The 15,921-nt window shown below is 48.8% G+C and overlaps 1 protein-coding gene across 3 annotated transcripts in view; it reads left to right on the top strand.

Moving 5' to 3' along the window:
• The window catches only part of GXYLT2 (glucoside xylosyltransferase 2), a 151,227-nt gene extending 136,843 nt beyond the window's left edge, over positions 1-14,384 (top strand). For all 3 annotated transcript variants that reach the window (XM_063941035.1, XM_063941033.1, XM_063941034.1), the window contains exon 7: positions 13,353-14,384. In XM_063941035.1, the coding sequence (XP_063797105.1) occupies positions 13,353-13,535 (183 nt within the window). In that variant the 3' untranslated portion in view covers positions 13,536-14,384. The remainder of the gene's footprint in view (positions 1-13,352) is intronic.
• Positions 14,385-15,921: the final 1,537 nt, after the last annotated feature.

Below are 15,921 nucleotides of genomic sequence, written 5' to 3'. Positions count from 1 at the left end.
ACTTTTATACTTCCCCCACTGGTGTCTGGGTGTCTCACCTCCAGTCACCGTGTCCCGACAGGCTGGTGCAGGCGGCGGCGGATAGCGGGGCCGCACTTCCGGTTTCACGGACAGCGCGTCCCCGTAGCAGAGGGGACAGCTCAGGGAACTCCAGACCGCGGCTTCCCCCGGACCACGCAGAGACCCCGCAGGGCGACAGACAAGAGCCCGGCACACTCTCTCCTCGGTGCTTCAGTCGGCCGCAGCGAGCGGCAAGCGGGACAGGAGCAGAGCCGAACTTCCGGTCCCCGCACGAGGCAGCAGCACCCGAGGCAGATCAGGGCCCGCCGGCTTCCAAAGCTCCCGGACCTCCAATCACAGCGGCAGCAGGTGCAAATGTACTCCTGGGGGAGGCAGGGGACACTCATAGGTCGGTGGCCGTAAAGTTGGACCCAGGGGGGGTACAGGATGTAGTTTTAGGATGTAGTGGCTGGAGAGCTGCACAAAATGAGTGCTACTCCATGCCCGTCCTGGCCACCGTCTTTTAGCTAATTTACTCATTTAGTAAATCATTAAGATTATTCTGGTTACTGAAGACCTCCTTGGTATTTATAAAAAATTAAAAAAAGAGGATTTACTGTACTTATGGGTGGTTTAACATCTGCCCCTAGTGCAAGTGTCCGTGTGTTAGCCGTATTAACAATTGCCAGTAGAGAAGCATCATATGTCCTAGTGGTCACTTGACAAAAGTTTTCTATGCGCTCATTACCTGGTAGATGTGCCAGGGAGTAAGTGTTGTTTAAGCATCAACACTTCGTGAGATATTGTTAGAAAACTCTATTGACACCATTACAGGAGATTCATCCCAAGATTAAGCACTCAGAATCGGGATAAAATAAGCCCCGCCCAATCGCCCTTTTTTATTGCAATATCACCCCGTTTGATGTCCGCAAATCGGGACTTCCCTGCCAAAATTAAGTTCGGTCTGAGGTTTTATATTGAGAATCACCTAAAGGTAGAAGGTAGAAGACAGTAGACGATCGCAATAAAGAGAGACTATATAGTGATAGCTTAAGATACAGCGCCACCTAGTAAGCCGCCCATGAGTTGCAGTTGACACCCGTGTTACAGAATGTTGGGGGTCATTCCGAGTTGATTGCTAGCTGCCGTTGTACGCAGCGCAGCGATCAGGCTAAAAATCGGCATTTCTGCGTATGCACCGCAATGCGCACGCGTGACGTACGGATACAAAGATCTTTGTGGTTTTGCACAGGTTCTAGCGAATCTTTCAGTCGCACGCACTACGCAGGATGATTGACATGAAGTGGGTGTTTCTGGGTGGTAACTGATTGTTTTCAGGGAGGGCTTAGAAAAACGCAGGCGTGTCGGGGAAAACGCAGGCTTGGCTGGTCGAACGCTGGGCGGGTGTGTGACGTCAAAAGCCGTCCCTCCAACGTTAGAATCAACGCACACGAAGAGTAAGTCCAGGGCTGGTCTTGTTTTGCACAAAATGTTTTTGCAGGCGCTCTGCTGCACAGGCGTTCGCACTTCTGCAAAGCGAAAATAGGGGTGGCGACAATGCGTTTGCACGGCTGCTAAAAACTGCTAGCGAGTGATCAACTTGGAATGACCCCCGTTAAGCGGCTACATATTTAGAAAAACCTTCTTTTTTTTAAAATGTATTTTCTCTAACGTCCTAAGTGGATGCTGGGGACTCCGTCAGGACCATGGGGAATAGCGGCTCCGCAGGAGACAGGGCACAAAAATAAAGCTTTAGGATTAGGTGGTGTGTACTGGCTCCTCCCCCTATGACCCTCCTCCAAGCCTCAGTTAGGTTTTTGTGCCCGTCCGAGCAGGGTGCAATCTAGGTGGCTCTCCTAAAGAGCTGCTTAGAAAAAGTTTTTAGGTTTTTTATTTTCAGTGAGTCCTGCTGGCAACAGGCTCACTGCATCGAGGGACTTAGGGGAGAGAATTTCAACTCGCCTGCGTGCAGGATGGATTGGATTCTTAGGCTACTGGACACCATTAGCTCCAGAGGGAGTCGGAACACAGGTCTCACCCTGGGGTTCGTCCCGGAGCCGCGCCGCCGACCCCCCTTACAGATGCTCAAGATTGAAGGTCCGGAAACAGGCGGCAGAAGGCTCTTCAGTCTTCATGAAGGTAGCGCACAGCACTGCAGCTGTGCGCCATTGTTGTCACACACTTCACACCAAGCGGTCACGGAGGGTGCAGGGCGCTGCTGGGGGCGCCCTGGGCAGCAATATTTAATACCTTTATGGCAAAAGAATACATCACATATAGCCATTGAGGCTATATGTATGTATTTAACCCATGCCAGTTATCTAAAACTACGGGAGAAAAGCCCGCCGAAATAGGGGGCGGAGCTTATTCTCCTCAGCACACAGCGCCATTTTCCTGCTCAGCTCCGCTGTGAGGAAGGCTCCCAGGACTCTCCCCTGCACTGCACTACAGAAACAGGGTAAAACAGAGAGGGGGGGCATTTTTTTGGCGATATTTTGATATATTTAAGCTGCTATAAAGAACAACACTTATATAAGGTTGTTCCCATATATATTATAGCGCTTGGGTGTGTGCTGGCAAACTCTCCCTCTGTCTCCCCAAAGGGCTAGTGGGGTCCTGTCTTCGATAAGAGCATTCCCTGTGTGTCTGCTGTGTGTCGGTACGTGTGTGTCGACATGTACGAGGACGATGTTGGTGTGGAGGCAGAGCAATTGCCGATAATGGTGATGTCACCCCCCAGGGAGTCGACACCGGAATGGATGGCTTTGTTTATGGAATTACGTGATAATGTCAGCACATTACAAAAATCAGTTGACGACATGAGACGGCCGGCAAACCAGTTAGTACCTGCCCAGGCGTCTCAGACACCGTCAGGGGCTGTAAAGCGCCCTTTACCTCAGTCGGTCGACACAGACCCAGACACAGACACTGAATCTAGTGTCGACGGTGATGAAACAAACGTATTTTCAAGTAGGGCCACACGTTATATGATCACGGCAATGAAGGAGGCTTTGCATATCTCTGATACTGCAAGTACCACAAAAAGGGGTATTATGTGGGGGGTGAAAAAACTACCTGTAGTTTTTCCTGAATCAGAGGAATTAAATGATGTATGTGATGAAGCGTGGGTTAACCCAGATAGAAAAATGCTAATTTCAAAAAAGTTATTAGCATTATACCCTTTCCCGCCAGAGGTTAGGGCGCGCTGGGAAACACCCCCTAGGGTGGATAAGGCGCTCACACGCTTATCAAAACAAGTGGCGTTACCGTCTCCTGATACGGCCGCCCTCAGGGATCCAGCTGATAGGAGAATGGAAACTACCCTAAAAAGTATATACACACATACTGGTGTTATACTGCGACCAGCCATCGCCTCAGCCTGGATGTGCAGTGCTGGGGTCGTCTGGTTGGATTCCCTGACTGAAAATATTGATACCCTGGATAGGGACAGTATTTTATTGACTATAGAGCAATTAAAGGATGCTTTCCTTTATATGCGAGATGCTCAGAGAGATATTTGCACTCTGGCATCGAGAGTAAATGCGATGTCCATATCTGCCAGAAGGAGTTTATGGACGCGACAGTGGTCAGGTGATGTGGATTCCAAACGACATATGGAAGTATTGCCGTATAAAGGGGAGGAATTATTTGGCGTCGGTCTATCGGATCTGGTGGCCACGGCAACTGCCGGAAAATCCACCTTTTTACCTCAGACCCCCTCCCAACAGAAAAAGACACCGTCTTTTCAGCCGCAGTCCTTTCGGTCCTATAAGAACAAGCGGACAAAAGGACAGTCATATCTGCCTCGGGGCAGAGGAAGGGGTAAGAGAGGGCAGCAAGCAGCCCCTGCCCAGGAACAGAAGCCCTCCCAGGGTTCTGCAAAGTCCTCAGCATGACGCTGGGGCCTTACAAGCGGACTCGGGAGCGGTGGGGGGTCGACTCAAGAATTTCAGCGCACAGTGGGCTTGCTCACAGGTGGACCCCTGGATTCTGCAGGTAGTATCTCAGGGTTACAGGTTGGAATTCGAGAAGTCTCCCCCTCGCCTGTTCCTAAAGTCTGCTTTGCCAACGTCTCCCTCAGACAGGGCGACGGTATTGGAAGCCATTCACAAGCTGTTTTCTCAGCAGGTGATAGTCAAGGTACCCCTCCTACAACAGGGAAAGGGGTATTACTCCACGCTATTTGTGGTACCGAAGCCGGACGGCTCGGTAAGACCTATTCTAAATCTGAAATCTTTGAACCTGTACATACAAAAATTCAAGTTCAAGATGGAGTCACTCAGAGCAGTGATAGCGAATCTGGAAGAAGGGGACTTTATGGTGTCCCTGGACATAAAGGATGCTTACCTACATGTCCCAATTTGCCCTTCACATCAAGGGTACCTCAGGTTCGTGGTGCAAAACTGTCATTATCAGTTTCAGACGCTGCCGTTTGGATTGTCCACGGCACCTCGGGTCTTTACCAAGGTAATGGCCGAAATGATGATTCTTCTGCGAAGAAGAGGCGTATTAATTATCCCTTACTTGGACGATCTCCTGATAAGGGCAAGGTCCAGAGAACAGCTGGAGGACGGAGTAGCACTAACCCAACTAGTGCTGCAACAACACGGGTGGATTCTGAATTTTCCAAAATCTCAGTTGACCCCGACGACACGTCTGCTGTTCCTGGGAATGATTCTGGACACGGTTCGGAAAAAGGTGTTTCTTCCGGAGGAGAAAGCCAGGGAGTTATCCGAACTTGTCAGGAACCTCCTAAAACCAGGGAAAGTGTCTGTGCATCAATGCACAAGAGTCCTGGGAAAGATGGTGGCTTCTTACGAAGCGATTCCATTCGGCAGATTCCACGCACGAACTTTTCAGTGGGATCTGCTGGACAAATGGTCCGGATCGCATCTGCAGATGCATCAGCGGATAACCTTATCGCCACGGACAAGGGTGTCTCTTCTGTGGTGGTTGCAGAGTGCTCATCTGTTAGAGGGCTGCAGATTCGGCATACAGGACTGGGTCCTGGTGACCACGGATGCCAGTCTGAGAGGCTGGGGAGCGGTCACACAGGGAAGAAACTTCCAGGGAGTATGGTCAAGCCTGGAGATGTCTCTTCACATAAATATACTGGAGCTAAGAGCGATTTACAATGCTCTAAGTCTGGCAAAACCCCTGCTTCAGGGTCAGCCGGTGTTGATCCAGTCGGACAACATCACGGCAGTCGCCCACGTAAACAGACAGGGCGGCACAAGAAGCAGGACAGCAATGGCAGAAGCTGCAAGGATTCTTCGCTGGGCGGAAGATCATGTGATAGCACTGTCAGCAGTATTCATTCCGGGAGTGGACAACTGGGAAGCAGACTTCCTCAGCAGACACGATCTACACCCGGGAGAGTGGGGACTTCATCCAGAAGTCTTCCACATGATTGTGAACCGTTGGGAAAAACCAATGGTGGATATGATGGCGTCCCGCCTCAACAAAAAACTGGACAGGTATTGCGCCAGGTCAAGAGACCCTCAGGCAATAGCTGTGGACGCTCTGGTAACACCGTGGGTGTTCCAGTCAGTGTATGTGTTCCCTCCTCTGCCTCTCATACCAAAGGTACTGAGAATTATACGGCAAAAGGGAGTAAGAACGATACTAGTGGCTCCGGATTGGACAAGAAGAACTTGGTACCCGGAACTTCAAGAGATGCTCACGGAGGATCCGTGGCCTCTACCTCTAAGACCGGACCTGCTTCAGCAGGGACCGTGTCTATTCCAAGACTTACCGCGGCTGCGTTTGACGGCATGGCGGTTGAACGCCGAATTCTAAGGGAAAAAGGCATTCCGGAAGAGGTCATTCCTACACTGGTAAAAGCCAGGAAGGAGGTGACTGCACAACATTATCACCGCATTTGGAGAAAATATGTTGCGTGGTGTGAGGCCAGGAAGGCCCCCACGGAGGAATTTCAACTGGGTCGATTCCTACATTTCCTGCAAACAGGATTGTCTATGGGCCTCAAATTGGGGTCCATTAAGGTTCAAATTTCGGCCCTGTCGATTTTCTTCCAGAAAGAATTGGCTTCAGTTCCTGAAGTCCAGACTTTTGTAAAAGGAGTACTACATATACAGCCCCCGGTTGTGCCCCCAGTGGCACCGTGGGATCTTAATGTAGTCTTGGATTTTCTCAAATCCCATTGGTTTGAGCCGCTCAAATCGGTGGAGTTGAAGTATCTTACATGGAAAGTAACCATGCTACTGGCCCTGGCTTCAGCCAGGAGAGTATCAGAATTGGCGGCTTTATCATATAAGAGCCCATATCTGATTTTCCATACGGACAGGGCAGAACTGCGGACACGTCCTCATTTTCTGCCTAAGGTGGTGTCAGCGTTTCACCTGAACCAGCCTATTGTGGTGCCTGCGGCTACTACCGATTTGGAGGATTCCAAGTTGTTGGACGTGGTCCGGGCATTGAAAATATATATTTCAAGAACGGCGGGAGTCAGAAAGTCTGACTCACTGTTTATATTGTATGCACCCAACAAGATGGGTGCTCCTGCTTCTAAGCAGACGATTGCTCGTTGGATTTGTAGCACAATTCAACTTGCACATTCTGTGGCAGGCTTGCCACAACCTAAATCTGTCAAGGCCCATTCCACAAGGAAAGTGGGCTCATCCTGCGGCTGCCCGGGGGGTCTCGGCATTACAACTCTGCCGAGCTGCTTCTTGGTCAGGGGCAAACACATTTGCAAAATTCTACAAATTTGATACCCTGGCTGAGGAGGACCTTGAGTTCTCTCATTCGGTGCTGCAGAGTCATCCGCACTCTCCCGCCCGTTTGGGAGCTTTGGTATAATCCCCATGGTCCTGACGGAGTCCCCAGCATCCACTTAGGACGTTAGAGAAAATAAGAATTTACTTACCGATAATTCTATTTCTCGTAGTCCGTAGTGGATGCTGGGCGCCCATCCCAAGTGCGGATTGTCTGCAATACTTGTACATAGTTATTGTTACAAACAAATTCGGGTTGTTATTGTTGTGAGCCGTCTGTTCAGAGGCTCCTACGTTTGTCATACTGTTAACTGGGTTCAGATCACAAGTTATACGGTGTGATTGGTGTGGCTGGTATGAGTCTTACCCGGGATTCAATATCCTTCCTTATTGTGTACGCTCGTCCGGGCACAGTATCCTAACTGAGGCTTGGAGGAGGGTCATAGGGGGAGGAGCCAGTACACACCACCTAATCCTAAAGCTTTATTTTTGTGCCCTGTCTCCTGCGGAGCCGCTATTCCCCATGGTCCTGACGGAGTCCCCAGCATCCACTACGGACTACGAGAAATAGAATTATCGGTAAGTAAATTCTTATTTTCCACCTCCGGATGAATTATAATAAAATGTAATATCTTGTAATGTTTTATAAACACCCTCCTGTATTTATAGAGAGTTTACCAAAGGATCAAAGGAGGAGTATTAGAGTGAAATAAATGAATAAATAAAATGAATAAATAAAATGAACAGTAGTAATGCTAGGGAAGTTGCTCTTTGGATGGTAGACCAAAGTCTTTCATGCGCCAATACTACTCCGTTTTATATTTTGGCGGCTCATCTTATTCAAATCCGGCATTCTTGTTGTCCCTCCCCGTATACGTCACAGTGGAAACCAATATATAATATATAGGAAAAGAGTCGTTGACAATCGCAACTGCCTGTCTGAAACAAGTAAGCAAGAAAGTTTAGGGGGATCTGGCAGAATGGGCGAGTAGTAGTATTAATTGTATGTAAACCTAAGGAGATCTACGGTTGCCAAGACTTTGAAACTATACTGTCATCATTACGCCTAATATATGTTTCTATTTTTCTCTGACGTCCTAGTGGATGCTGGGACTCCGTCAGGACCATGGGGAATAGCGGCTCCGCAGGAGACAGGGCACAAAATTTAAAAGTTTGACCACTAGTTGGTGTGTACTGGCTCCTCCCCCTATGACCCTCCTCCAAGCCTCAGTTAGGTTTTTGTGCCCGTCCGAGCAGGGTGCAATCTAGGTGGCTCTCCTAAAGAGCTGCTTAGAAAAAGTTTGTTAGGTTTTTTATTTTCAGTGAGTCCTGCTGGCAACAGGCTCACTGCAACGAGGGACTTAGGGGAGAAGAAGTGAACTCACCTGCGTGCAGGATGGATTTGCTTCTTAGGCTACTGGACACTAGCTCCAGAGGGACGATCACAGGTACAGCCTGGATGGGTCACCGGAGCCGCGCCGCCGACCCCCTTGCAGATGCCGAATAGAGAAGAGGTCCAGAAACCGGCGGCAGAAGACGTCTCAGTCTTCATGAGGTAGCGCACAGCACTGCAGCTGTGCGCCATTGCTCTCCGCACACTTCACACCAGCGGTCACTGAGGGTGCAGGGCGCTGGGGGGGGCGCCCTGGGCAGCAATGTAATATACCTATTCTGGCTAAAATATATCACATATAGCCCCTGGGGCTATATGGATGTATTTAACCCCTGCCAGGTTCCAAAAAAACCGGGAGAAGAAGCCCGCCGAAAAGGGGGCGGGGCCTATTCTCCTCAGCACACAGCGCCATTTTCCTGCCCAGCTCCGCTGCGAGGAAGGCTCCCAGGACTCTCCCCTGCACTGCACTACAGAAACAGGGTAAAAACAGAGAGGGGGGGCACTTATTGGCGATATTTATAATATTTGAGCTGCTATAAAGGGAACACACTTATTAAGGTTGTCCCTATATATATTTATAGCGCTTGGGTGTGTGCTGGCAAACTCTCCCTCTGTCTCCCCAAAGGGCTAGTGGGGTCCTGTCTTCTATCAGAGCATTCCCTGTGTGTCTGCTGTGTGTCGGTACGTGTGTGTCGACATGTATGAGGACGATGTTGGCGTGGAGGCGGAGCAATTGCCTGTAATGGTGATGTCACCCCCTAGGGAGTCGACACCAGAATGGATGGCTTTGTTTATGGAATTACGGGATAGTGTCAGCACGCTACAAAAGTCGGTTGACGACATGAGACAGCCGGCAAACCAGTTAGTACCTGTCCAGGCGTCTCAGACACCGTCAGGGGCTGTAAAACGCCCTTTACCTCAGTCGGTCGACACAGACCCAGACACTGACACTGAATCCAGTGTCGACGGTGAAGAAACAAACGTATTTTCCAGTAGGGCCACACGTTATATGATCACGGCAATGAAGGAGGCTTTGCATATCTCTGATACTGCAAGTACCACAAAAAGGGGTATTATGTGGGGTGTGAAAAAACTACCGATAGTTTTTCCTGAATCAGAGGAACTGAATGAAGTGTGTGATGAAGCGTGGGTTACCCCAGATAGAAAACTGCTAATTTCAAAGAAGTTATTGGCATTATACCCTTTCCCGCCAGAGGTTAGGGCGCGCTGGGAAACACCTCCTAGGGTGGATAAGGCGCTCACACGCTTATCAAAGCAAGTGGCGTTACCGTCTCCTGATACGGCCGCCCTCAAGGATCCAGCTGATAGGAGGCTGGAGAATACATTAAAAAGTATATACACACATACGGGTGTTATACTGAGACCAGCAATCGCCTCAGCCTGGATGTGCAGTGCTGGCGTGGCTTGGTCGGAGTCACTGTCTGAAAATATTGATACCCTGGATAGGGACAGTATTTTACTGACTATAGAGCAGTTAAAGGATGCATTTCTTTATATGCGAGATGCACAGAGAGATATTTGCACTCTGGCATCAAGAGTAAGTGCGATGTCCATATCTGCCAGAAGAAGTTTATGGACGCGCCAGTGGTCAGGTGATGCGGATTCCAAACGACATATGGAAGTATTGCCGTATAAGGGGGAGGAATTATTTGGGGTCGGTCTATCGGATCTGGTGGCCACGGCAACGGCCGGAAAATCCACCTTTTTACCCCAGGTCACCTCCCAGCAGAAAAAGCCGCAGGCTTTTCAGCCGCAGTCCTTTCGTTCCTATAAGAACAAACGAGCAAAAGGACATTCCTATTTGCCCCGAGGCAAAGGAAAGGGTAAGAGACTGCAACAAGCAGCTCCTTCCCAGGAGCAGAAGCCCTCCCCGGCTTCTACAAAGGCGTCAGCATGACGCTGGGACCTTACAAGCAGACTCAGGGGCGGTGGGGGGTCGCCTCAAACATTTCAGCGCACAGTGGGCTCACTCGCAGGTGGACCCCTGGATCCTGCAGGTAGTATCTCAGGGTTACAGGTTGGAATTCGAGAAGTCCCCTCCTCGCCGTTTCCTAAAGTCTGCTTTGCCAACGTCTCCCTCCGACAGGGCGACGGTATTGGAGGCCATTCACAAGCTGTATTCTCAGCAGGTGATAGTCAAGGTACCCCTCCTACAACAGGGACAGGGGTATTACTCCACGCTATTTGTGGTACCGAAGCCGGACGGCTCGGTAAGACCGATTCTAAATCTAAAATCTCTGAACCTGTACATACAAAAATTCAAGTTCAAGATGGAGTCACTCAGAGCAGTGATAGCGAATCTGGAAGAAGGGGATTTTATGGTGTCCTTGGACATAAAGGATGCTTACCTTCATGTTCCAATTTGTCCTTCACACCAAGGGCGATCTCCTGATAAGGGCAAGATCCAGAGAACAGCTGGAGGTCGGAGTAGCACTAACCCAAGTAGTGCTCCAACAACACGGGTGGATTCTGAATTTTCCAAAATCCCAACTGATCCCGACGACACGTCTGTTGTTCCTAGGGATGATTCTGGACACTGTTCAGAAAAAGGTATTTCTTCCGGAGGAGAAAGCCAGGGAGTTATCCGATCTAGTCAGGAACCTCCTAAAACCAGGAAAAGTATCTGTGCATCAATGCACAAGAGTCCTGGGAAAAATGGTAGCTTCTTACGAAGCGATTCCATTCGGCAGATTCCATGCACGAACTTTTCAGTGGGATCTGCTGGACAAATGGTCCGGATCGCATCTGCAGATGCATCAGCGGATAAAATTGTCCACAAGGACAAGAGTGTCTCTGCTATGGTTGCAGAGTGCTCATCTGTTAGAGGGCCGCAGATTCGGCATACAGAACTGGGTCCTAGTGACCACGGATGCCAGCCTGAGAGGCTGGGGAGCGGTCACACAGGGAAGAAACTTCCAGGGCGTGTGGTCAAGCCTGGAGACGTCTCTTCACATAAATATACTGGAGCTAAGAGCAATCTACAATGCTCTAAGCCTGGCAAAACCTCTGCTTCAGGGTCAGCCGGTGTTGATTCAGTCGGACAACATCACGGCAGTCGCCCACGTAAACAGACAGGGCGGCACAAGAAGCAGGAGGGCAATGGCAGAAGCTGCAAGGATTCTCCGCTGGGCAGAAAATCATGTGTTAGCACTGTCAGCTGTGTTCATCCCGGGAGTGGACAACTGGGAAGCAGACTTCCTCAGCAGACACGATCTGCACCCGGGAGAGTGGGGACTTCATCCAGAAGTCTTCCACATGATTGTGGTCCATTGGGAAAGACCAATGGTGGACATGATGGCGTCCCGCCTCAACAAAAAACTGGACAGGTATTGCGCCAGGTCAAGAGACCCTCAGGCAATAGCTGTAGACGCTCTGGTAACACCATGGGTGTACCAGTCAGTGTATGTGTTTCCTCCTCTGCCTCTCGTACCAAAAGTACTGAGAATTATACGGCAAAGGGGAGTAAGAACGATACTCGTGGCTCCGGATTGGCCAAGAAGAACTTGGTACCCGGAACTTCAAGAGATGCTCACGGAAGATCCGTGGCCTCTACCTCTAAGACGGGACCTGCTTCAGCAGGGACCGTGTCTATTCCAAGACTTACCGCGGCTGCGTTTGACGGCATGGCGGTTGAACGCCGAATCCTAAGGGAAAAAGGCATTCCGGAAGAGGTCATCCCTACCCTGGTAAAAGCCAGGAAGGAGGTGACTGCACAACACTATCACCGCATTTGGAGAAAATATGTTGCGTGGTGTGAGGCCAGGAAGGCCCCGACGGAGGAATTTCAACTGGGTCGATTCCTACATTTCCTGCAAACAGGATTGTCTATGGGCCTCAAATTAGGGTCCATTAAGGTTCAAATTTCGGCCCTGTCGATTTTCTTCCAGAAAGAATTGGCTTCAGTTCCTGAAGTCCAGACTTTTGTAAAAGGAGTACTACATACACAGCCCCCGGTTGTGCCCCCAGTGGCACCGTGGGATCTTAATGTAGTTTTGGATTTTCTCAAATCCCATTGGTTTGAGCCACTCAAATCGGTGGATTTGAAATATCTTACATGGAAAGTAACCATGCTACTGGCCCTGGCTTCAGCCAGGAGAGTGTCAGAATTGGCGGCTTTATCGTATAAAAGCCCATATCTGATTTTCCATTCGGACGGGGCAGAACTGCGGACGCGTCCTCACTTTCTGCCTAAGGTGGTTTCAGCGTTTCACCTGAACCAGCCTATTGTGGTGCCTGCGGCTACTAGCGATTTGGAGGATTCCAAGTTGCTGGACGTTGTCAGAGCATTGAAAATATATATTTCAAGGACGGCTGGAGTCAGAAAATCTGACTCGCTGTTTATACTGTATGCACCCAACAAGCTGGGTGCTCCTGCTTCTAAGCAGACGATTGCTCGTTGGATTTGTAGCACAATTCAACTTGCACATTCTGTGGCAGGCCTGCCACAGCCTAAATCTGTCAAGGCCCATTCCACAAGGAAGGTGGGCTCATCTTGGGCGGCTGCCCGAGGGGTCTCGGCATTACAACTCTGCCGAGCAGCTACGTGGTCAGGGGAGAACACGTTTGTAAAATTCTACAAATTTGATACCCTGGCTAAGGAGGACCTGGAGTTCTCTCATTCGGTGCTGCAGAGTCATCCGCACTCTCCCGCCCGTTTGGGAGCTTTGGTATAATCCCCATGGTCCTGACGGAGTCCCAGCATCCACTAGGACGTCAGAGAAAATAAGATTTTACTTACCGATAAATCTATTTCTCGTAGTCCGTAGTGGATGCTGGGCGCCCATCCCAAGTGCGGATTGTCTGCAATACTTGTACATAGTTATTGTTACAAAAAAATCGGGTTGTTATTGTTGTGAGCCGTCTGTTCAGAGGCTCCTACGTTTGTCATACTGTTAACTGGGTTCAGATCACAAGTTGTATGGTGTGATTGGTGTGGCTGGTATGAGTCTTACCCGGGATTCAAAATCCTTCCTTATTGTGTACGCTCGTCCGGGCACAGTATCCTAACTGAGGCTTGGAGGAGGGTCATAGGGGGAGGAGCCAGTACACACCACCTAGTGGTCAAACTTTAAAATTTTGTGCCCTGTCTCCTGCGGAGCCGCTATTCCCCATGGTCCTGACGGAGTCCCAGCATCCACTACGGACTACGAGAAATAGATTTATCGGTAAGTAAAATCTTATTTTTTCCTTTATCTTTGCAGTATCCATTTGATGGAAATCTCTTTCAGTCAATGTATTACCCCCTCCAGACCAAGTTCCTGGAAAGCGTCCACACGTTATGTGGCAGAATTCCGCAAGTGTTCCTCAAACAGATCGAGCAGACGATGAAGAGGCTGTATGAGAGGCGAGTGATTGTCCACGCCGGTTCCCGAGTCAGAATCTGACCCTAATCCACATTAATTGGGTCCTTCCAACGCCAATTGCTGAGTGGAAGTCGTCGTCCTTCGGATGTTATCTCAAGTTTTTGTGGACAAAGTTTTTTTTTTTATGGGTGAACAGTTGAGTGGAAAACTATGCAATAAGGAAAGACGCCAGTTTGGATTGTTGTATTCTGCAATTGTACATAGACATATATAAAGCGACCCAGCAGAATATCCTGGAATACCAATATCAAACTGAGTGGGGGTGAGGTGGACTCTGCATCGCTTGGCATACCAAAAAGAAAATCTGTCAAACAGAATTATACATTACAAAGAATATGAATTCCGTTTTCTAGGGAATGTATGACTTTTTAATGCTTTTTTTTTTTACATTATATATTTAGGTTCTTATTGTGTGCAGTAGAACTGTGGTATTCTCAGAAATGGAAGTGCTGCTGTTCTTCATATAATTTTAGGTCCAGGATCTCCAATGAACAGTTAATAAGGGCTGCCGTGATCTTGGGTGATGACCAAAAGGGTGGAAATGCTGCAATATTGTTACTGGGACAGAAGGATGGTGATCATTTTATTAAATAGGATCTATGAAACTTTTCGGTACTGGATTTGAAGGCGCTATGATAATGCACATCACCCAATTATTCCAAATAACAGTGGCCAAAGTGAGTGTGGCCTACTGGATTGTGGGGGTGGCCGGATAGACTGTGGGATCAGAGACGTGGTTATTTTTATTTATTTTTTTGTCCAGGCTTGTTTGGAGGTTTTATGAATGTTGTTGTTTTACACCATACTAGAAGCTTCAAGTTGAAATATTAAGGTTATTTATGGAATAAACAAGTTTACTTAGTTACTAAATACGTAATGCACAAATGTGTAGCAACCGATTTGAATATTTGCTTTTAACGGGCTGATGTAAATGTCTGGGTGGTTGCTATAGAATTTTTGTTGCATTTGGACCATGTTTTGAAATAGTTATTTTACAGCTTTAAATGTCCCCTCTTTAAGCTTTAGTAAAAAATTAATTTCAAATGCTATTTACACTTAAGTACCGGGATCACATTTGTAGGCTTCGTTTAAAGGTCAGTACGCGGTCAGGAGACCACCGGTCACATTACCTCCCCCTGCATCCCGCCCTCTCACAATCGCAACGGCATGCCGACCAGCAGGGACTATCCACTCGTGCGGTGTGTGGTCGCCACGAACCCGCAGCGTGGCGAGTGCATCGAGCCCGCAAGGTGCTTACTACGCTCTGCCCCCCCCCTCTCCCTGCTGGCATTCCGCGGTCGAGATGTTGACTACCGGAATCCCGAATGCCGCCATCGCAATACACACCCCTTAGGCACGTGCTCATCTCTCAGCCTCACCAACCTTCAGCTGTTGAATTTTAGTTATCCGACGGAATAGTGCATTGGAATTAAGGGTCAGCTGTACTAGGCCTTAAAGAATGATGACATGGAGAGAGGTAAAGTACCTACCAATCAGCTCCTGTCATTTTTCAAACACAACCTGCAACATGGCAGCTTGGAGCTGATCGGCTGGTACTTTATTTTCTATCTACTTTATCTCTCTCCAAGGCTTAGTACATTTCCCCCACTGTCCCTGACATGGAGACAATTAGTGTGACTTAAAATACTACTAGCCAACGTCTCCACTTTTTTACAGCGTGCAGTAATTGATAGTGCTGTGACTACCGCAGGAAATCCAATACTTTCTCACTTAACCGACATTGTGTAATGCTGATGAACTGCGTTGTCCTAATGGGAGGGTAGATTAAATGTTTGTTGTCAAACAGGTTATGATTTAGTGCGAATGCAGTCAGGAGTCTGGTATTGATCCTCAGGGAGTTGGCACATGCCACAGTGATGCCTACTAGAGCTGTGCTTACAATGTAATAGAACACAGGTTCTCAAACTCGGTCCTCGGGGGCCCACACAGTGCATGTTTTGCAAGTCTCCTCACAGAATCACAAGTGAAATAATTAGCTCCACCTGTGGACCTTTTAAAATGTGTCAGTGAGTAATTAATACACCTGTGCACCTGCTGGGTTACCTGCAAAACATGCACTGTGTGGGGTCCTGAGGACCGAGTTTGAGAACCTGTGTAATAGAATAATGCAGCCAGTCAACCCTGCATGGGGTGTTCGTATCGAGCACGTTACACAGTCGTACAGCTGGCTGATGTGTAAACTGTTTCTAAACAGTGACAGTGGGCTTCGTTCAGAGTTGTACGCTAATTGTGCAAAAATATATGTCTCATACTCCCGGATATGTATTGAGATGCCCACAGGCGGCTCCGCAGATCCCAACGTCTGCGTACAAAGACGCAGATTATTTAATTGTTGCAGTACTTACCTCTGTAGTTGCAGTACTAACTCTGGCGCCATCTTTTCTGC

Source organism: Pseudophryne corroboree, chromosome 9 (genome assembly GCF_028390025.1).
Source record: "Pseudophryne corroboree isolate aPseCor3 chromosome 9, aPseCor3.hap2, whole genome shotgun sequence".
NCBI classification, from domain to species: domain Eukaryota; kingdom Metazoa; phylum Chordata; class Amphibia; order Anura; family Myobatrachidae; genus Pseudophryne; species Pseudophryne corroboree.
Note: the sequence above shows the minus strand (reverse complement) of the source record. Positions and strands in the feature narration are given on the sequence as shown.